The 23,619-nt window shown below is 46.3% G+C and overlaps 1 protein-coding gene across 2 annotated transcripts in view; it reads left to right on the top strand.

The window, feature by feature from the left end:
* The window catches only part of ENDOD1 (endonuclease domain containing 1), a 35,401-nt gene that overhangs the window by 3,864 nt on the left and 7,918 nt on the right, over nucleotides 1-23,619 (top strand). The window contains exon 2 of one of the 2 annotated variants that reach the window (XM_059874895.1): nucleotides 2,661-21,922. Coding sequence (XP_059730878.1) covers nucleotides 17,953-19,239 — 1,287 coding nt within the window. The 5' untranslated portion in view covers nucleotides 2,661-17,952 and the 3' untranslated portion in view covers nucleotides 19,240-21,922. 2 annotated transcript variants of the gene reach the window in all.

The following is a 23,619-nucleotide window of genomic DNA, read 5'->3' as shown; positions in this document are numbered from 1 at the left end:
CTGTGTACTTAGAACCTTTAGGGTGTTGGCTGCCCATTGCCTCCAGGACAAAGTTCATGCTGCAGAATGCAGGTTACAAGGCCCGCATTCCCCAGGTTCCTGTCTGCAGCTCCAGCCTGTCTCCCACCCCTCCCCACTCCTGTGGACTGTTCTAGCATTATCCAGCTGCCTGGAGGACCTCCCCTACACCATTCTGTTGGTCACGGTTGTTCCTTTGCTCACGCTCAGTCCTTTTGCCCTGAACACCCGTCCTATACTGCCCCCATCTCGCCCTCCACTGCTTCCCCTACTCCATCCTTTAACACTGTCCAGTGTCATCTCCTCCAGAAAGAACAGCCCACCTGAGTGAGGGCCACCTCCTGAGTTAGACCACCCTGCAGCATTCCCTATAATTTCTCTATTTTTGTACTTACCACATTGTTTTATAAAGGGCTTCCTAGGTGGCTCGGGCTTCCTTTGTGGCTCAACTGGTAAAGAATCACCTGCAATGCAGGAGACCTGGGCTTGATCTCTGGGTTGGGAAGATCCCCTGGAGAAGGGAAAGGCTATCCACTCCAGTATTCTGGCCTGGAGAATTCCAGGGACTTTATAGTCCATGGGGTCTCAAAGAGTAGGACATGACTGAGGGACTTTCACTTTCCCTGGTGGCTCGGTGGGAAAGAATTCACCTGCTAATGTAGGAGACACAGGTTCGATCCCTGGGTTGAGAAGATCCCCTGGAGAAGGAAATGACAACCCACTCAGTATTCTTGCCTAGAGAATCCCATGGACAGAGGAGCCTGAGGGGCTACAGTCCTTAGGGTTGCAAAGAGTTGGACATGGCTGAGCGTGCGTGTGTGCAGACACATGCACATACACATGCTTTATAACTACCTGCTCATGAGTTTGTCTCTCCAGTGTGAGCTTTTGAGAGCTGAGGGCCGCATTTTACTCATACTTGCATTTCTAATGCCTAGGACATTAGAAAGCACTCAGTAAGTTCTGGATGAAATCATGTGATGTTCGGGGGTTCAGTCAAGCAGCAGGAGGTGAGATATCCTGCTGAGCTTTTTTGGTGGAGAGCTGCCTGCTTTAGAAGCTTGCCTCCCAGCTGGCCAGCCGCCACTGTTCCAAGCATATTCCATACGCAGAGCTGGAACCTTCCTCTAAATCCACCCCACCAGTTCTAGCTCTGGTGTTTGGAACTACCTCAAATGATTTAGCTCTCTTTAGCATCATGTAACTGGCGAAGGAAATGGCAACCCACTCCAGTATTCTTGCTTGGGATAAGAGGAGCCTGGCGGACTACAGTTGACGGGGTCCCAGTGACTGGGACAAGATTTAGCGACTAAATCACCACGACCACTGGTGTCATATAACAGGGCCCCACATTTGAGGGGCCTTCTGAGGGACATAATGAGAACTTCAAAAGGAAGCAGAGACGACATAGGGGTGTTGCGGGTATTATGTGAAATATGGTCACCTTTAAATTGAGAATGGGGAGAAGGCAAGAAAGAGATGGGATAGCGTGTGTGCCTATTAGCAGGACGGAAATGATCTGAAGGGTTTGCAGTCAGAACTGAGGACTGGGTTCCAGTTTAGTACAGGGAGCCTCGACCTTTTAGCCGCTCTACTTATTTCCATTTAATGGAAGAATTTTTGTATAACGTACTAGTGATGTCTTTGCAAAGGATCTTGTCAATTTACACTAGAAGCCAACGTATAAGATCCTGTCATTTTCTTTTTAAAACATTATTTTTTGGACATGCGACATGTGGGATCTTAGTTCCCTGACCAGGGATCGAACCCATGAACCACTGGACCATCAGGGAAGTCCCCAAGCCCTTGTCATTTTACAAATGTGACTGTTGGAAGGAACTGGCTTTATAGTCTGCCTAAACTTATTTAGTCTTACAAAAATACTGTGAGGTAGATATTATTCTCTTCATTGTAGATATGAAGCACTGGCTCAGAGGGGTTAATTAATTGTTGTACCCAAGGTCACATAGCTTGGATTTGAACTCATGACTAGTTGCTCCTAGTCCGGAGCTCTTTTGTTTTACTGTGGAGATTTTTGACCTCCCGTGGTTTCCACTGCTTTAGTGGTCATAGGACTTTAATTCTCATCTTTCATGAAAAGTGGAAGTGTGGTTGCTCAGTTGTGTCTGACTCTTGTGACTCCGTGGACTGTAACCCGCCAGGCCCCTCTGTCCGTGGGATTGTCCAGGCAAGAATACTGGAGTGGGTAGCCATCCCTTCTCCAGGGGATCTTCCTGGTGCAGGGATTGAACCTGGGTCTCCTGCATTGCAGGCAGATTCTTTATTGTCTTGAGCCGCCAGTACCTCTTTCACATGGGAATCTGAATTTCTACCCCATTTCTCTTTCCCCACTGTCACAGAACAAGTGGGAGCACATATCTGGCCATGTGAATGTTGTTTAGGTGTCAGTGACTCCAGAGTAAAGCAGATATTTTGGTCAGTGGCAAAAGTATTTTCCTAAAGGGCCCAGTGAAGTCATGTTTCAGATCTTGGTAAATGTACGTGAACAGTCGTCACAGCTAGAACCTCAGTTAAGTCTTTAATCTTTCACTTCCATCAGTACCTTTTTGCTGGTATCTTCTGAAGCTGTTAGATGCACTGTTTCATTCATTCTAACACCAGCCCTCTTTTTATTGTGTCAGAGAACAGATACAAAGAAGAAGATACAAAGATATCATGCACTGACATCTCTGGGTAAGGGGCTCAGCAAACGGGACATTGCTGATTCTTTCTTCCTCCTTACGAAACCTGACTTTGGATCCTTGCTCTGCCATTTACAAGCTGTGTAATCAAATTCTTCCAGTCCTATTTTTCTGATCTGTCCATTAAAGATAATAACAATGTTGACTTCATAAAGTAGTTGTGACAAATAAGATAACACATATAAGCATGTAGCATGGAACCTATAATATGGTGAGGTCTTAATAGTAATGTGTACACTATTAACGTCTTCCTCTAATAGGTGTTAGACTGACACGCACATGCACACGCACACGAATGGAATGCTGGAGTAACTCCTGCAACCCTGCATGTCTTTCCTAAAACATCTATCTGTGTATCTTCTCAAATGCTTGGTGTGTGTCCCACAGTCACATAATAGGCACTCAGAAGGTATCTGGTGAGAGACAGTGAATGGAAGATAGATGGATGGATGGATGGATATAGGTGATTGGAAAAACCAAAACAAAACAGAGGCCAGAGATACCTCCACCCTCCCTGTCCTGAGCAACCAGAAGATGTATTGTCATAAAGCAAACAGTGAGCAATTGCATTCCAGGCTCCTGTGCCGAGCCCGAGGAGTGCCGGGCAGCGCCTGACTCACAGGGCTGGTTCCACAGTCAGTTGCTCACAATTTCTTCTTAGCAGGTAGTAAAAACAGGAGTCACACATTCTCCCCTTTGCTGCCTTTTTCTCCTTTTCTGGCTTTTTCTTCATCTTTGAATCTAGTGTCTTCATCGGATTCGTGGTCACTCTCAGGAGCAAGTTAGGGTACTTGCCCTAAACTGGCAGAACACTTGAGTGACTGTTTGTCCTGGAATTGTCCAGTGTGATGGATATGTACACCATTCTTTCAGTCCAGACTTAAATTTGGGCAGTTTAGGGAAAGGAACTATCATTTATTAATCCCTTACTGTGTGCAAGGATCTTCACAAATTAGCTCATTCATAGAACAACTCTAGGTCTTATGATCCATGGTTTGTGGTTTAGGAAACTGACGTTCAGAAGCATTAAATAGCTTATCCAAGGTTAAATTTGCCAGCTGCTTATGCTGCCTCACTCCAAAGCTCTTAGCTCTCTTTTTGCTATGTCATGCTGCTTTCCAATGACAATGTCAGTATTTTCTCTCCAGATTCTCAACGGACAGATGTGTTATTTTCATTTTACTGAATTAATCCACTTCTTTGGGTGTTGTCTGGCTGGGCTTCTAACACACTGTTCTGGAAATCTCAGTTACAATTCATGGTCATTGAATGGAGCTTGCCTTAAGGAATAAAGATTTTGTTTGTTGGGTTTCAAATTCCTCTTCCTTTCAAACTGACAACTCTACAAGTGGAAATATGAGAAGATAAATACTCCCACTTGCCAGTAGTATTCATTGCCAGGGATCTGGTCTTGCTCCCAGAATTCCTGTTTGGTCAACAGTGTCTTTTCCTTCAAGTTGCATATCATATCTTCTGAGTGGTCCCGTAGCCTGTTGGTTCCATAGAACCTGACACATATGAAGCAGTAATTCATTGCCTACTGACATAGCTATTTGGCCATTGAAAAGAAGGAGACATAAGAAAGAAACCAACTCTTCGAGTGAACCCAAAATAGAAGCACCATTTAGTATTCCGGTCATGCTTTTATTGACCCAGTGCCTGACAGACGTGTGGCTCATTCAAAGGAGGTCAAATGAGGGCATTTTATATTTTTAATCAAAATTGAAAAATGAGTACTTCTCCTCTTTCAGAGTAAATAGATGACTGAACTAGGGCTTGAAGACATAAATTGCATGTTCCAGTTGACTTGCACCTTCATTTTAGGGGTGATTGAATTGACCGGGAGGCATGATGGAATAGGGACCATGTGAGGAAATGGCCACTATTTATGCATCTGAAAGACTCGGCATCCACCACAGTCTCAGAACACTCAGGAAGCACAGAGAAAGGAAAACTCGGCTTATGAACCATAGAAAGATCTTTTCTCATTATTGAGTATTTCTGTTGTATCTGAAACCATGGAGCCGTGATGACCTCGGATGCCTCCTTCACGGCCAGGTGGGACCATTTGGGATGGTTGATGGTCTTGCTTCTGCGCCTCACTAGACAGACTTCACCCTTCTAAGTCCTACCATCTGTACCCCGAGGTTCAAGCTGCCACATCTTCATCCAGGTCTCTGTAAAACAGCTTCCCAACTGGCTGACCCATCCCGCCTGGGTCTCCTTTAGCCTTCCTCCATCTGGAAGTCAAAGTCTTTCAAAACATTCATCCTGTCTCCATTGACCTCACTGGAAACCTTTCAAGGTTTCCCCATTTCTCTTCAGATACAGTCCTTATCGGGGTCTCCAGAGTCCTGTGTGGTCGGCCTCCCAGTCCCCTCCCAGCCCCCTCCCAGCCTTATCTGCTGTCACACATTGCCAGGCCTTAACCTCTGTCTGCTTTGGCTTCTTCCTGTTTTGTTTTTGTTGTTGTTTTTAATTTCTGTATTCTCTTGCATCATAGGGTCTTTGTACCTACTGGACATTTTTGTCTTCCATGACGTTCCCAACTACGTCAGCCGCCAATGAGATGCTAGTCACTCAGTCCTGTCCAATTCTTTGTGACCACATGGACTGTAGCCCGCCAGGCTCCTCTGTCCATGGGATTCTCCAGGCAAGAATACTGGAGTGGGTTGCCATTTCCTTCTCCAGGGGAATCTTCCCAACCCAGGGATCGAACCCAGATCTGCATTGCAGGCAGATTCTTTACCATCTGAGCCACCAGCGAAGCTGTCAGCTGTCAATAATACTCTCTAAAGGCACCAAACACAGCTTTCTTTGCTAGCGTGGCACAAATGTACATTTATTTGTATGACTGGGTGCCCCTGACTAGACTCTGAGTTCCATGCGTGCAGGATATGGGCCTGTTGCACTCACCATCCTAACACAGAGGCTGGTAATCTTTAATGTAAAGGGCCACAGAGTAAATAGTTTAGACTTTGGGGCCATTTGGTCTCTATTGCAACTATTCAACTCGGCTTTTCTAGCACAAAGCAGCCACAGACAATGCATAAATGAGTAAGCGTGGCTATGTTCCAAGAAAATTTTATTTATGAAACAGGTAGTGGGCTGGATTTGGTGCACAGGCTGTGGCTGGCCAACTCCTGGTCTAGCACGATGCCAGCCCCGAGTATGTGCTTATTAGTCAATGTTGTTGAATATTGAGCACTCAGCAGGTATGGATTGAGCGTTGGCAGTGAAATCTGAAAACTGTGCAGTCTTCTTCCTCTTAGGGCATGGCAGCCCCAGATTGAGACCTACAGTCAATTTCCAGGAACTTTTTTAATGTGTTGGTGGTGGTTCTTTATATTTAGGCCTTTTTAGGACTGAGTGACTTCACTTTCACTTTTCACTTGCATGCATTGGAGAAGGAAATGGCAACCCACTCCAGTGTTCTTGCCTGGAGAATCCCAGGGACGGGGGAGCCTGGTGGGCTGCCGTCTATGGGGTCGCACAGAGTTGGACACGACTGAAGCGACTTAGCAGCAGCAGCAGCAGCAGCAGGATGATAAAAGTAATCATGTGCTTATGGTTAAAAAATTTCTGAGCATTTTGGAAGTATATAAAGAAAAAGATCCTGCTTCTAACAGATAGCCAGTCTTCACAGTTTGTGTGTATGGGTGTGTGTATGAGTGTGTGTGTGTAACATTTCAGAAATTTCCATCACATACAGAGAGACTGTGCAGTCTCACATCCTTTCTTCTGGTCAAGCATTAGCATCCATCCACAGAATCCATGTGGATTCTGTGAAGCCACGTCTAACTAGTCTCTCAAACAATCAGCACCCGCATGGAGTGGGAGAGGAAAGGGATTTTTGATGAGCAGATTTGCACAGAAGCATAAACAGTTTGTCTCATGAAGCATTTGCACGTAATAAATATTTATTTTTTTTCTTTATTTTTTTAAAATTTTATTTTATTTTTAAACTTTACATAATTGTATTAGTTCAGGTTTGATACACGATACTGGATGCATGGGGCTAGTGCACTGGGATGACCCAGAGGGATGGTATGGGGAGGGAGGAGGGAGGAGGGTTCAGGATGGGGAGCACATGTATACCTGTGATGGATTCATTTTGATATTTGGCAAAATGTAATAAATATTTAGAAGGCCTGGGGACTCGAAATGCAAAGTCTATTGCATCGCCTTCTTCTTTCGCAACTTTAAAGTCATGTATAACTGACAGGTGGCCTGAAATACCTTCTTTGTCCAGCTGAGTAGAGGAAGTGTTATCCTCTACATTAAGAAGAGAGTGGGCCTGGGGCGACCCTGGGCTGCCTGAAGTCACAAGCTCTAAGTGACAGAGCTGAAGGGATCTCGTTTCCAACCTGGTGTTCTGTCACTGCTGCTGAACAGTCTCACCTTTAGAGGAGCTTGAAGAAAAGCACATTCACAAAAGCCTGGAAAGAAAAGAAAGTGAAGTCACTCAGTCGTGTCCGACTCTTTGCAACCCCATGGACTGTAGCCCACCAGGCTCTTCCATCCATGGAATTTTCTAGGCAAGAGTACTGGAGTGGGTTGCCATTTCCTTCTCCAGGGGATCTTCCCAACCCAGGGATTGAACCCAGGTCTCCCACATTGTGGGCAGACGCTTTACTGTCTGAGCCACCAGTTCAGTTCTGTTCAGTTCAGTTGCTCAGTCATGTCCGACTCTTTGTGACCCCATGAATCGCAGCACGCCAGGCCTCCCTGTCCATCACCAACTCCCGGAGTTCACCCAGACTCACGTCCATCGAGTCAGTGATGCCATCCAGCCATCTCATCCTCTGTCGTCCCCTTCTCCTCCTGCCCCCAATCCCTCCAAGCATCAGAGTCTTTTCCAATGAGTCAACTCTTCGCATGAGGTGGCCAAAGGACTGGAGTTTCAGCTTTAGCATCATTCCTTCTAAAGAAATCCCAGGGCTGATCTCCTTCAGAATGGACTGGTTGGATCTCCTTGCAGTCCAAAGGACTCTCAAGAGTCTTCTCCAACATCACAATTCAAAATCATCAATTCTTTGGTGCTCAGCCTTCTTCACAGTCCAACTCTCACATCCATACATGACCACAGGAAAAACCATAGCCTTGACTAGCTGGACCTTTGTTGGCAAAGTAATGTCTCTGCTTTTGAATATGCTATCTAGGTTGGACATAACTTTCCTTCCAAGGAGTAAGCGTCTTTTAATTTCATGGCTGAAGTCACCATCTGCAGTGATTTTGGAGCCAAAAAAAATAAAGTCTGACACTTTTTCCACTGTTTCCCCATTTATTGCCCATGAAGTGATGGGACCGGATGCCCACAAAAGCCTGGAGGAGAGGTCAAAGAAAGGGAAATGATTTTGCCTGGGGGCAGACTTACTAGCCTCAGAGGCTGTTGGTGACACAACATGGAGAAGCAAATGCTGTCTTTTGTGCTAAAGACAAGAGGCCTTAAGCTTCAACAGGTTGAGGAGGATTGAGTAAGTGTTAGTGTTAGTTGCCCAGTGGTGCCCGACTCTTTGCGACCCCGTGGACTGCAGCCCACCAGGCTCTTCTGTCCATGAGATTTTCCAGGCAATGGTACTGGAGTGGGTTGACATTTCCTTCTCCATGAGGAGGATTGAGGTCAGATGCAAATAAATCATTTCTTGATATAGGACCTAGAGCCGGACATCCTGGAATGCAAAGCGAAGTGGGCCTTAGGAAGCATCTGTATGAACAAAGCTAGTGGAGGTGATGGAATTCCAGTTGAGCTATTTCAAATCCTAAAAGATGATACTGTGAAGGTGCTGTACTTAATATGCCAATAAATTTGGAAAACACAGCAGTGGCCACAGGACTGGAAAAGGTCATTTTTCATTCCAATCCCAAAGAAAGGCAATGCCAAAGAATGCTCAAACTACTGCACAATTGCACTCATCTCACATGCTAGTAAAGTAATGCTCAAAATTGTCCAAGCCAGGCTTCAGCAGTACATGAACTTCCAGATGTTCAAGCTGGTTTTAGAAAAGCCAGAGGAACCAGAGATCAAATTGCCAACATCTGTTGGATCATCAAAAAAGCAGAAGTTCCAGAAAAACATCTATTTCTGCTTTATTGACTATGCCAAAGCCTTTGACTGTGTGGATCAGAACAAACTGTGGAAAATTCTTAAAGAGATGGGAATACCAGACCACCTAACTTGCCTCCTGAGAAATCTGTATGCAGGTCAAGAAGCAACAGTTAGAACTGGACATGGAACAACACACTGGTTCCAAATCAGGAAAGGAGTATGTCAAGGCTGTGTATTGTCACCCTGCTTATTTAACTTATATGCAGAGTACATCATGAGAAATGCTGGACGGGAGGAAACACAAGCTGGAATCAAGATTGCCGGGAGAAATAGCAATAACCTCAAATATGCAGATGACACCACCTTCATGGCAGAAAGTGAAGAAGAACTAAAGAGCCTCTTGATGAAAGTGAAAGAGGAGAGTGAAAATGTTGGCTTAAAACTCAACATTCAGAAAACAAAGATCATGGCATCTGGTCCCATCACTTCATGGCAAATAGATGGGAAATAGTGGAAACAGTGAGAGGCTTTATTTTTGGGGGCTCCCAAATCACTGCAGATGGTGACTGCAGCCATGAAATTAAAAGATGCTTGCTCCTTGGAAAAAAAGCTATGACCAACCTAGACAGCACATTAAAAAGCAGAGACCTTACCTTGCCAACAAAGGTCTGTCTAGTCAAGGCTATGGTTTTTCCAGTGGTCACGTATGAAGGTGAGAGTTGGACCATAAAGAAAGCTGAGCACTGAAGAATTGATGCTTTTGAACTGTGGTGTTGGAGAAGACTCCTGAGAGTCCCTTGGACTACAAGGAGATCCAACCAGTCCATCCTAAAGGAAATCAGTCCTGAATATTCATTGGAAGGACTGATGCTGAAGCTGAAAGTCCAATACTTTGGCCACCTGATGTGAAGAACGGACTCATTTGAAAAGACCCTGATCCTGGAAAGACTGAGGGCAGGAGGATAAGGGGCAACAGAGGATGAGATGGTTGGATGGCATCACCAACTCAATGGATGTGAGTTTGAGTGAACTCTGGGAGTTGGTGATAGACAGGGAGGCCTGGCATCCTGCAGTCCATGGGATGGCAAAGAGTCGGACACAACTGAGTGACTGAACTGAACTGATGTGAGAGCAAAGGGCCCAAGAGCTATCAGGTCCCCCTCCCTCATGAACTTGAAGATAAAGATAGCACTTCGCCTGTTAGCTTTGGAGCAGGGCCATCTCATAGTTACAGTCTTGTGTGGAGACTGGCTGTGAGCCTTCCCCAGTTTTCAGATGAAGGTGACGCATTATTGAGTTGACAGTGGGACCTTGCAGGCTGCAATTCTGCACCCGGGGAGCTCATTGACCCGGCTTATCACTGCTCTTGCTTTTTTGCTCTCAATATTGGGTGGCCTTCTGCCCCTCCATTCCTGTCGCAGGCCAATCAGAGCCTGGGAGTTTCCTGTCACTCATTTACATAATAAATATGGTCACAGCCAATCACGGATGAAAGATTATCTTCAGTTTGTTTTCTGCGAATGATTTGGGGTGTATATGGACAATGGGGGAGACCTGGGTCAGAAAGATCCCCTGGAGAAGGAAATGACAACCCACTGCAGTACTCTTGCCTAGAAAATCCCATGGACGGAGGAACCTCGTAGGCTACAGTCCATGAGGTCACAAAGAATCAGACTCGACTGAGTGACTTCACTTTCACTTTCTTTCAGTGGCAGAAACAAGCTCACCCTGTTTATCTGTACCTTCATCTCTTCATTCCTGGGCAGCAGGGGGAGAATGTTAGCATCCTGAAGGAAGAGTCCCCAGACATCAGGCTGCTGATTGATTCCTCTAGTAGTGTCTTTATTATTGTTGGTCACAACCATTTATTGAGTTTTGGGGTCTAAGCCCAGAAATAGGAGTCCATGACACAGGCCTGGGACAAGACTTAGTCCCTGCCCTCAGATGTCTTTTCACCTAGTGAAGAAGGTGGATCAGAGACAAGAAATGCCCCACTGGAAGGGGCAAGGACTGGGCATATGGAGTCATTCAGAAGATGGGTTTTGTAGTGAGATGATTTGGGCTGAGTCCCAGCTCTGTCCCAGTGTCACCAACTCAATGGACATGAACTTTGGCAAAGTCCAGGAGATGGGGGAGGGGGACAGAGAGGACTGGCATGCTGCTGTCCAGGGGGTGGCAAAGAGTCGGACACAACTGAGCAACACAGCTTAACAACAACTGACTCTGTTAGTTACTGACCAGGTGAATGAATCTCACAGAGCCCAGGTCCCCATCTGTGGCCCAGAGCTCATAAATCACCCCTAACCTATGGATGAGGGCCTCCCTGGTAGCTCAGTCAGTCAAGATCTGCCTGCAGTGCAGGAGATCCAGGTTCAATCCCTGGGTGGGGAAGATCCCCTGGAGAAGGAAATGGCAGCCCACTCCAGTATTCTTGCCTGGAGAATCCCATGGACAACGGAGCCTGGCCGGTTATGAGGTCACAGAGTTGGACACGACTGAGCGACTAAGACTCCCACCCTGTGGATGAGTTAGGGAGGTTCAGGATGACTCTGCGTTGTGTCTGCATACTCAATACACATATGTTAAGCATGTGGGATGAATAAGAAACCTTTGCTTCCCAGACCATGCCTTCCTTGGAGATAACCAGGATGGGAGTTCCCATGTCCTTAGGTCTGACCCTGAGGTCAGACATTTCAGTAATACGTCTCCATGCTCCTGCTGAAATGCCCTTTCTCCCTCTGCCCTGCTTCATTGCCGCCTTGCCCAAGACTGGTCTCAGCTTTTCCTCTGGGTTCAGCTTCTCCTGCTCTGTCCTCTGTGTTCCTCTGCCCATTGATGCTCTCCTCTGTTGAAGAATTTAGTAGGAGTGCCTTCTCTCAGTCCCACAGGTGCCCCTCTTATCCGTTCCCAGACTTCTGCAACCAAGCATGTCTCTTCCTTTGTGCCCAAGACTTAATCCAGGTATCTAGAAAGTTCCTGGTCTGCAAGGTCCCTGCCTTGATTCTCTTGGGTTCTCATAAGAGTAGGATTCCCGAGGTTTCAGGCTTGTTGGTGCATGAGTCATAAACTTACCCAAGCTTATTCAAGGGAAGGCCAGAACTGTCGTTAGAAATCACTGGTAAATTCACAGGCATAGGAACAGCGGTGCACACAGGCCTCAAAGGATCCAGAACCGGAAAACTTCTGGAAAGTCAGTGGTCCCACAGAGCCTTCAGGATCTCTCTCCCACCCTCCTCTGGCTTTTCTCTCTTGACCAGCTCTTCCATTTTCCTGTGGGTCAGCCTGGCCTTCCTGAAGGCCATCTAGCAACCTCCCCACCCTGACAATGTCGGGCTCTGAGCTACTTGGATCGAGAATCCAAGAAAGCCATCTGGTAGGCTGCTGGTCAGATTGGCTGTCGTTTCGTTATGCCTGGTAAGGAGGTGGGTAGGAGAGGTCATGTGAGGAGAAATAAGTGCTAGGTTAAGTTAGACGTAAGAGTTGGGTGTGGTGCATTGGCTGACATGGTTGGCAGAGCTAGTGGTTGAGTGTAGGGTGGGCAGCCAGACTAGACTACTCGAGGGACCCTCATTGCTCAACACAGCCTGGCCTGTGTACCAACCATGTGTGTGATTAATGCTCCAGAAGACCTTGAGGTGGGTGTGATCCCCCAGGACTACGTGAGTTGGGGTCTTGGGAAAGATATTACTGAGGCTGTATCAGCCGGGATCTGGGAAGGAAACAGACAGAACTTTAAAAGTAGTTTAAGAATTGAATGAAGAAACTGCAGAGAATTAAGGGAGTCAATAGGGTGGCTGGTGGTCCCTGGTGGCTCAGATGGTAAAGAATCTGCCTGCAATTCAGGAGACCTGGGTTCAATCCCTGAGTCAGGAAGATCCCCTGGAGAAGGCAATGGCTACACACTCCAGTATTTTTGCCTGGGAAATTCCCTGGACAGATGAGCCTGGAAGGCTACAGTCTGTGGATCACAGAGTAAGACACGACTGAGCAACTAAGCATGCACACATGCACACAAGGAAGTCATTAAGATATGATCAAGTACCCAGGGCCTGGTTATTGCAGGAAGCTTTACCATCCCAGGCCTATGGGGCCTGCAGGGAGCCTGGAAAGAGCTGTGACTGCAGAGAAACTCAGCTAGAGTCAGAACTGCACCAGCCAGGTGGGGAGGTTGTTGTTCAGTCGCTCAGTCGTGTCCAGCTCCTTGCATCCCCATGGACTGCAGCAAGCCAGGCTTCTCTGTCCTTCAGTGTCTCCTGGAGTTTGGAGGGAGCAAGGGAATAAATCATGTCTTCTCTCCTCCCATTGGCTGCTCCAGTCAGAAGCCAGAGGGCCGGAGAGCTCAGATGATGTGGTCCCTAGAAATCAGGTCCCTGGGACACAGAGCAGGGGATGGAAGAGAGTGGAGAATGGATCTGGGAGGCCAAAGAAGAGCACCCCGCACAGGAGCTGTGAGGTTAGAGGCAGGCCTGGGCCCCCAGGTGGGACACAGGTAGCAGAGAGGAGTGGTGAAGGCACCCCAGCCAGTGCTGACATGGGCCGCAGCACAGAGGTAAGCAGGGCCGCATTTCCATCCTAACCATGTAACTGACTCAGCTAGGGGACCAGAGTGTACTTTTCTGGTTGATGTATGAGAAGATTTGGCAGGAGGCATTGGAGGGGGCGGGTGGTCATGACTGTGCCAGTTTGTCATTTAACCTGCAAGTTCAGGATGCTCTTGAAGATGTTAGAAAGAGTACTTAGACATGATCCAAAGAGTACAAATAGCAAAAAGAGGCTTCTCACTTCACACGTGAGTAAGGCAGGAAATCCATGTGTATCCGGTTTTGTGATCAGAACGTTAGCTGTTCTGATGAGTGGAGGATCCTGTAGTACTTTATTCTCTTTCTCGGCTTTACCATCCCAGCTCCTGCAATTTGAGGATGACACCTCTTACAGAGTATTAATAGGGTGTGAAAAAATCAAGCCCAGCTGGGCCACCACCAGAGCTGACCTCATCAGCAGTTTGTGCCTCAGGAGTTGTCCATAGACCCCCATCCCGGCATCAGCCTTACTGGGGGTGGTGGTTAAAAATGCAATCTTGAAACCACCAGAGGCCTTCTGAAAGCATCTCCAGTGTGGAGCACAGGAATCTGCATTTTTAACAAGATTAAGTTGCTTCTAATACAGGCTGAATTTTTGAGAAGTATTTATTTCAGGGAACATCACTGATTTCCTATAGAAGCTGCGTAGGGGGGGCTTATTTCCACTGAAGACCAAACATGAATCTAAGAGTGATCTAGCGCAGGGGTTCTCCATTTAGAATCACCTGCTGCTGCTGCTGCTGGAGAACTTAAAAAAAAAAAAAAATCCTGAACCGATCTCCAAGCACCACACTCCACTCAAGCTTTTTGAAGCTTCCAGGTGGCGCTAGTGGTAAAGAATCTGCTTGCCAATACCGGAGATGCGGTTCGATCTTGGGGTCAGGAAGATCCTCTGGAGACAGAGGTGGAAATGGCAACCCACTCCAGTCTTCTTGCCTGGCAAGTCCCATGGGCAGAGGAGCCTGGTGGGCTACAGTCCTTGGGGTTGAAAGGACTCGAACACAACTGAGTATACACACAGGTGATTCTAAGAACCTCTGATCTTGTCTGCACGCAGAAGGTGGAAAAAATTAGAAATGGGGATGTCTCAATTTAACTGACTTTTCTGAATTCTGTAGCACATAGTCAAGTGCTAAAAATAATTGCTCTGGAAAAGAAAGCAACAGTGGAGTGGAAAACTGGCTTCAGCGAGTAAGGAGGAATAGGACCAGGGGTGTTGTAATCTGAGAAGGTACCACAGGTCTAGAGAGGCCTTAAAGGCGCCGGGGGCTGTCTCAGGCTCCCCGGGAAGCGGTGGGAGACGTCCCACAGGAGTTTTCCTCAAGGTCTCCCTTGCCTGCACCCAATGCCAATTTAGGATTGTTTTTTTTTTTTTTTTCTTTTTTCTTTTTCTTCCACTTTCTTTTTTCTTCTGCTTTGTCTTTCCTTTAAAAAAATTTTTTTTTAATTTTTAATTGATTGATGATTACAATATTGGTTTGATCTCTGTCACACATCAACATGAATTCACCACCAGTGTACCTAGGTCCCCTCCCTCTTGAATCTCTCTTCCGACTTCCACCCTCTCCCGCCCCTCTAGATTATTACAGAGCCCCCCGTTTGAGTTCCCTGAGTCATACAGCAAATTCGGGATTGGATCATTTTTTTCACCCCGCCCCTTTCATTTGCATTCATCAGATTTTGAAGACAAAGGAAGGTCTCACATGCAAGGGCGCCATCCTTTCCTCCCCTCTCCTGTCCCACCGTCTTCTGACCTAGGAGGGGAGAACTCCTAGGTTGCCCGTGTCTTTGGGTCTGCACGGCTGCCCCAATGCAGATGCGTGCCAGGCGCCTATGGTGTGCCAGTGCCGGGGCAGCTCCTCCCGAAGGCAGTGGGGAGTGTGGGCAGCCTGGAGGAAGGGTGACTCAGGGCAGGAAGGCTGTTCAGGAAAAGAAAAATCCTGCATTTCTCATCCCCTAAAAAAAAAAAAAAAGGAAAAAGCATCCTTCTGATTCTTCTAAAGCTGTTTCTACTCCCAAGAGGATAAAGAAGATTTTTGATGCCAAGCAGGGAGGATTTCTTTCTTTTTTTTCCTCCAGTGGGTGGGTCAGAGCTGTTTATGCCTTTCCTGAGAGCTGAAAGGCCTTGCGGTTTATTCCTTCTCAAAAGTCCTTCCTCGCCTCTTGTGGCCCCACTGGCCTCCACTTCTTTTTTGAAACATGGCTTTTCTGAACCCCCAGCTCGGTGTTTTCCGTGGTGAGTCCTCAGATCTCGTTCATTCTGACGCTGGGAGTGTGCGGGGGGGCGGTCCGCAGCTTCAGCTCTGATAAGGTTATCTGATGTTCCGATGGTCAGCTGCAGTCTCAGTTTCTTGCGAGGGGGGCCCTCCCGCCCACCTGCTGATGGGCCGTGGGGTGACCGCGTTTCTTTAATAACCGTGTTTCCCGCTGTTCAACTCATCCATGGACCTAACTCTGGTTGAAAAACAAAACAACCCCCAGAGGAAACATCCTGTCCCCGTGGCCACAGTTCGATAGGAGTTGGCGAGGTTGCTTGCGACCATAGGGTCTGGTGTGAATCATTATCAGCGCGGTGCTTATGGAGATTGAGACTGAGCCGGGGAAGGAGACTCCAGCCTTCCTAGGGCGAATCAGTGCGGAGCTCTAACACCCGTTTGATCATCCTTTTCCACGACAAGCTTTCCCAGGGAGAAATCCTGGAGCAGAGATAGAGGCCCGTCTGTTCTCCCTGGAGCCCCTCTTTCCTTGTCTGCAAGGACATCGTGTGTGCATCTGTGGCTCACACGGGAGATCATTCTTTCATCGTGTTGAAATTGTCTCCCTGGTATCCTGGGCTGACCCTTCCCCACTTTGTCCTTGGGGTTTGCCTGCCCAGCACCCGGTTCCCTTGTGTCCTGCACCCCTCAGCCCTGTCTGTACTCTGGTCAGCCCCCGTCAGCCGTGGGCCCACCTGCCCCCTCCCCGTGCCACTGCCCCATCTCGGAGCCCACCCTGCTCCTCTGCTCCTGCTCTGTGCGCTCCCAGTGGCGGTGCCCTGAGGCTTGCCTGGACTTCGCAGCCCAGGAGTCCTCTGGGACAGGAGCCCTGCTCAGGGACCCCCTGCCCCTCTAGCCCATCGATTTGTAATCATCCCCTGAGATGCTCCCCAATGCTGCATGTCTGGAGACCTAGGCTGTCCCACCTTCCCAGTGCCCCTTCTTCTTGGGGGTTTGTGGGGGGCTGGTGGAGCATCTTTGCTCACCTCTGTAGGCCCTGCTTCTCCTGCTGAGACCATGTTCCTCCCCTGCCTTTATGTAAAGTAAAGTCACTCAGTCGTGTCCGACTCCTTGTGACCCCGTGGACTGTGGCCCACCAGGCTCCTCTGTCCATGGGATTCTCCAGGCAAGAATACTGGAGTGGGTTGCCATTTCCTTCTCCAGGGGGTCTTCCAAACCCAGGGATCGAACCCAGGTCTCCTGCATTGTAGGCAGATACTTTACCCTCTGAGCCACTAGGGAAGACTGCTCAAATGCAGGTCTGTCTGCAGCCTCTTCTTGCTCAAACCCAGCCACGTCCACCACCTGTCTTCCTTCCTGAGCCCGCTGGGGAAATTGCCCTCTGAATCCTCATGAATAACTCTCTCATCATCACAGCCCTCAGCCCTTGTCTCCATCCTTCCTTTTCCTTTCTGTGCAGGTGTCGTGCACTGCTGATCCTCCTCTAGCCAAAGCTCTGTCCTCCCTTGACTTCGACATGATACTGGATGATTGATTCTCCCACGGCTCCATCAGTTTCCAGTTGCCCCTCCTGCCCACCCTCCACTCCATCCTCTAGTGCCTCCTTCCTCACTGCCCTCACCTAGAGGCTGGGCTGCTGCTGTGGTGGGGCTAGGACCTTTTGAATCTGAGAACGCCGGGCACGGCCTTGGCCATGCCACTGACAAATTGAGTGGCCTCATACCTGCCCCTTACCCAAGTTTTAGTTTTTCTGTGTGTAAAGTGGACATGATGATACTAGTTACCTGGTGGGGTTCTGTGGAGAGTCAATGGGTTGATGACTCGTTTGAAAAGACCCTGATGCTGGGAGGGATTGAGGGCAGGAGGAGAAGGGGACGACAGAGGATGAGATGGTTGGATGGCATCACCGACTCAGTGGACATAGGTTTGGGTGGACTCTGGGAGTTGGTGATGGACAGAGAGGCCTGGCTTGCTGCGATTCATGGGGTTGCAAAGAGTCAGACACGGCTGAGTGACTGAACTGAACTGAATGCGTTGCTGCACTGCAGTGTTTTCTAAATAATAGTCATTTGCACCCCTGCTTCACCAGAGTCCCGCTTGTACTGCTATTTTCTTGAGATTTGGTCTTTACATTGACTTTTAATCAAGTCATTGGAAAACAAATTTAGTCTTATCCTAAATAATCATATCCTTGAAATTGTGTGTAGGAATTATTGGTTATATCTTCCCAGGAGAAATTAAACATGAATGCATAGCTATTAAAATAGAAGCATCCATTGGTTCACTTCTCGCTGTCCACAAGAAACCACAGAGTTACAGGCACTGTCCTGCGAATCTTACATGAGTCATGCCCCAGTGCCCCGACCCTAGGATGCGTGTGCACCAGGATGAGCCTTTATCTCTCTGTGGCCAACCTTGCTTTCATGCCCAAGCTCCAGTCCTGTATCTCCAGCTGCTATAAAATGTTTCTGCCTGTCAGCTTGGTCCCTTTTAGAGGTCGGCCTGTTCACTTTCCCTCCATTGCCCTTTGTTTTTGGGTGACCTGGGCTCCAGAGTTGGACATCATCTTTCACCTTCTGGGGACCCTTCCGGGTCCACCTCCACATCTTGGGGCACCTTCTTTCCGTAGTTACGCACATGTCCTTTCCTTTCCATTCCCTCAGCTACCTCACGGTCTTTCCTGCCCAGTGTGGGTAGGTGTACATTTCCTGGAATTACACATTCCTAAGGAAGCAACAGTTAGAACTGGACATGGAACAACAGACTGGTTCCAAATAGGAAAAGGAGTACGTCAAGGCTGTATATTGTCACCCTGCTTATTTAACTTCTATGCAGAGTACATCATGAGAAACGCTGGGCTGGAAGAAGCACAAGCTGGAATCAAGATTGCCGGGAGAAATATTAATAACCTCAGATATGCAGGTGACACCACCCTTATGGCAGAAAGTGAAGAGGAACTAAAAAGCCTCTTGATGAAAGTGAAAGTGGAGAGTGAAAAAGTTGGCTTAAAGCTCAATATTCAGAAAATGAAGATCATGGCATCTGGTCCCATCACTTCATGGGAAATAGATGGGGAAACAGTGGAAACATTGTCAGACTTTATTTTTTGGTGGTCCAAAATCACTGCAGATGGTGACTGCAGCCATGAAATTAAAAGACGCTTACTCCTTGGAAGGAAAGTTATGTCCAACCTAGATAGCATATTCAAAAGCAGAGACATTACTTTGCCAACAAAGGTCCGGCTAGTCAAAGCTATGGTTTTTCCAGTGGTCATATATGGATGTGAGAGTTGGACTATAAAGAAAGCTGAGCACAGAGGAATTGATGCTTTTGAACTGTGGTGTTGGAGAAGACTCTTGAGAGTCACTTGGATTGCAAGGAGATCCAACCAGTCCATCTTAAAGGAGATCAGTCCTGGGTGTTCTTTGGAAGGACTGATGCTGAAGCTGAAACTCCAATACTTTGGCCACCTCATTCGAAGAGTTGACTCGTTGGAAAAGACCCTGATGCTGGGAGAAATTGGGGGCAGGAGGAGAAGGGGCCTACAGAGGATGAGATGGCTTGATGGCATCACCAACTCGATGGACATGAGTTTGAGTGGACTCTGGGAGTTGGTGATGGACAGGGAGGCTTGGTGTGCTGCGATTCATGGGGTCGCAAAGAGTCAGACATGACTGAGCGACTGAACTGACTGAATGATGCTCTGGCCTTAGGGAATGTACAGATCAAGTCCAGACTCAGAAACGCAGCATTGAAAGGACCCAGAGAGCAGAGTGGAGCTGGAGAGCTTTATGGTTGCTGAAGTCAGACCACGTGGGTTTGCAAACTCGGCCTCCCTCACCAACAGCGTGATATCCACATGCTACTCAGTGATTGAGCCTACATTACACTTTCTACAGAGGAGGTAGTAGGGATCCTGTTAGGATTAAAGAAGGTATGTCCTGTAACACACTTACATGGTGCCCACTACCTAGAGAACACTCAGTGAGCTTTAGTTGTGATTATTCTATGACGAGTTATCTGTGTATCAGATCATTTATAATCTGGTCCCCTGCTATCCCTCCCAGCTAAAGCTTTTCCTTTCTCAGGTCCCATTTTCACAGACTCCCCATCTCTCAAGCCTTTGTGCAGATGTCTCCTTAAGCCATACTGACCTTTCTGTTTCTCTAAGTTTATCAAAACCTTGCCTATCCTTCTAACCCTGCCTCAACTTTTGTTTTCTCCAAAAGCTAAAGATATCTTATCTTCTCTGACTGTTTATGGTGTCCTTCCTTCCTCTGGAATCTGATTGCTTTTTTTCTTTATAACATTTATTTGGCAGTTAACTTTATCTGGTTTTTCCTTGGTTTCCTATTTAGTTTTGTATGTGTCTGTGTCTTGCTTCCCTAAGTAGATGGTGAGTTTCTTCATGCCATTTGGAGGTATGTGAAGCAGGGATTCAGAGCAGCAGCTGTGACATCACCACTCACCAACTATGTGACCTTGAGTATGCTACTTAATCTTCATGTGCCTCAGTTTCTCCACTTGTCAAAAAATGATAATAATAGTACCTAGTTTTTGTGGGTTTAGATGAGTGAGTACTTGGTGCAGCTACTTACTGATTTAGTACTGTGAAATTCTTAGAATAGTGCCTGCCATGTATTACTCACTAAGTGTTGCTGATTGTTATTATTACCATTCCTCCTGCTTTATCCTACAGTAGCACTCACACATAAATAGCCTCAATACATATTGTTGAATGGGCGCCTATTTCCCCTCCAGTTCTCCTTCTTAGTTTTCTCCTAATCTATTTTTCTTCCATGCATATTAGCAGGAAAATTGAAAGGCTCCTTTTATTTAATTCCAAAGGGGGGGGGGGGGAAACAATCCCATGGGTTTAAGTAGCTTTGGCTGTCTGCTAAAGTAAACAGACCAACTCACTGAGAGAAACAAGTTTTTTTCTTGGCATTAAATTTGAAAAGGAATTTATTATAAAGTTGTTTATGGGGCAGGATGCTGGTGGATGCGGAGTGCTCATTCTTCTAAAACTGGTGGCGATTAGGGAAAAAAAAATTCCGTTAAATACAGGAGCTGTATCAAATAACACTGGCAGCCCAGGAGGACGAGGTCAATAGGGAGGTAGATTACACAGAGAGCTTTGTACCTGTCCCTTTATCCAGGGAGTCTGCTGAGAAACCAAAGAGAAAGATAAGTGGTACTTGCAAAAGGGCAAGAGCAGCCCCAAAACTGTAATCTGAAATTACTTCTTACATCATAGGTGTATTTTTGTCTTTAGGGAGCAGTGTTGTTGGTAATTTAGTGTAATTGCAGTAACCAGCTCATTAAACTGTGTCTGCAGAGAGCCTGGAAAAAACAAAAAGCACCTGCCCTTTATGTGACAGTGTCTCAAAGAATGCATTCGACTTTTAAATCAAATATTCTTATTGTTTTCAGTACAGTTTTCCATACACGAGTCAGAGATTTTAGTTACACTCACACTTGGCTGTTCCTTCAGAAAGTGAGAACCTACTAAGACATAGTGGTTGTTTCATGGAGTTTCGTAAGCATGATGATGGGGGAAGCTGTTATAACTGATTTTATTTAGATTTTCAGATGATTCTTGAACAAATGACATTAGAACCACAGTCATCTTGAGATCAAAACAAAGTTTTGTCATAAGTTAAAAAAGCGGCTTTAAGACAGGAAGTAGAAATCGTGATGGACGTTTCTCCCAGTGGAGATCAGTTAGCAGACTGTTCTAAGGCCCTGGGATTTAATATGTTTTATGATGAGATGGTAGAGTGATTTCATAATGGAATATCCATTTTTAATGACTCCAAATTGCAAATACAAAATCAATGAAAATGAATTTGAATAAGACAGAAATACCTATATGAAGAGATGAGAGAATTATAGCTAATAGATAAAGCAAAGGAATTAGTAAAAAATAAACAAAAACCAAACAGGTTGTTTGTAAGCTGGCTGGTATGTTTTGGCAAAGGGCTGGGAGTCCTTCTGTCTTATTCTTAGTGAGAGAGTTCAGCCTGTAAAGTTCTTGACACATCAGAGAAAGGTCTTGGAAGGTACTGTTCTACTTACACCACACAGGAGGTGGCCTAAATATAAAAGAAGGAGATTTAAGCAAAGTAAGTAAATTTGGGGATGATAAATCTATAGTGAGTTATAAAAGTAAACAAGGCATGCTTTAGCAGAAACTTTATAACCTTAGACAAAGTTCCTGGGCAGGTGTGCAGTTCCTCTCCTTCCACTGCAATCACATAGAAATACTGAATTTTAAAATTATCTATATATTTAAATTAAATTCATATTTCAGCAAAAAAGTACGAAGAAATTTTCAGGTGCCAGAAATATATAAGAAATCAATAGCCAAAGCTGTGTGTGGGAGGACACGTAGATGCTAGGGGCTAGGGCTCTATACTGCCTGTGGACAGACGTCAAGGTTACATAACCTATTCATGACGTGGGTCTGGAGCTGAGCTCTCCAGGTAAAGCTGGGGGCTGGCAGACTGTTGCAGCTTTGGTGAACCGGGCAGGAAAGCTACTTGCAAGTTTTTATAGGAAGTAGCTGCCTACACCATGTCATTAGTGCAAACAGTCAACCTCCAGAAGTAAGCCTGAAGCTGTCATTTTTCCTTTGTATGGGTCCAGATGTGCACTGCTTTCTCCATGTGGAAACCCTAACCTATGAAAAACTCAGAAGCTAGTCCAGAATCATTGAACTCTTTAGAGCTCCAGCAGAGGCAACTGCAAATGCAGTCCTATTAGATTTGGTTTTGTTTCCATTTTTGTCTTTTTTTTTTTTCAACAGACCATCATGGACCTTTTATGAAGACAAGCTCATGGGCAAAAATTACAGAGCACTTAAGTATACACACCACCCTAAAGTCAAGCAATAGGAGCAACAAAATAAATTGAAAAGCCAAATAAAATAGACAGATCTTAAAGGGAATTTAAGAATGTCTAAGAAAGATTAAAAAAAAAAAGAATTTCTCAAGAGAAAAAACCAACAACAGAATTTTCAATAGAACCAAATAGAAATGCTAGGAAAGAAAGAAGGTCATTGAAATGAGAAACAAAAAGAAAAAAAGAAAAATACCTCAACAAAATAGGTATTAAACTAAACATAGCTAAGGAGAGACTTAGTGACTTGGAAGATAGATCTAGGGACTCACCTGGAATGCAATATAGAGAGATAATAAGATATAAATGGCTCATATGGTAAAAAATCTGCCTGCAATGCAAGAGACCCAGCTTCAGTCCCTGGGTTGGAAAGATCCTCTGGAGAAGGGAACGGCTACCCACTCCAGTCTTTTTGCCTGGAGGCGTCCATAGATGGAGGAGCCTGGAGGGCTACAGTACATGGGGTCTCAGAGTCAGACCTGACAGAACGACTAACGGACAACACTATGAAAAAGAACATAAGTCACAAAAAAGGATAGAAAGAGAGGCTTTGATGTGATTGGATCCTCAGAGGAGAGAATAGAGAGTTCACTGAAGATCAGTATATGGTCTCATAAAATGTTCCTTGGCATTTTGGTCAGAGATTTAAGACTGTGTTCCCTGGTGGCTCAGACGGTAAAGTGTCACCCTACAATGCGGGACACCTGGGTTCGATCCCTGGGTCAGGAAGATCGCCTGGAGAAGGAAATGGCAACCCACTCCAGTATTCTGGCCTGGAGAATCCCGTGGACAGAGGAGCCTGGCGGGCTACAGTCCATGGGGTTGCAAAGAGACGGACACGACTGAGCAACTTCCCTCATAAGACTGTGTTAGATAAGCCTTGAGAAATCTAGTATTTATTTTCTGTTTTAATTTTGACTGGCAGCATCCACAGTGATTTATGTACAGTATATACATCACTGTATTGAACTGTGACCAGGCAAGACAGTCCTAGAATGCCTGACAGTTTTTCTCCGTGACGTTTCACTGTGCTTACTGTTCTCTGTTACAGCTGCTGGTGTAGAGAAAGTAAGCAAGTAACCATGTAAGGTGCTAATAGAACCAACGTCTCTGGGAGACCAGCCAGCTGCCCATTTTCTAAGGGTAGTAGTATG

The sequence above is a fragment of the Bos taurus genome, chromosome 15 (assembly GCF_002263795.3).
Source record: "Bos taurus isolate L1 Dominette 01449 registration number 42190680 breed Hereford chromosome 15, ARS-UCD2.0, whole genome shotgun sequence".
NCBI lineage: Eukaryota > Metazoa > Chordata > Mammalia > Artiodactyla > Bovidae > Bos > Bos taurus.
This window is presented reverse-complemented; position numbering and strand designations above follow the sequence as displayed.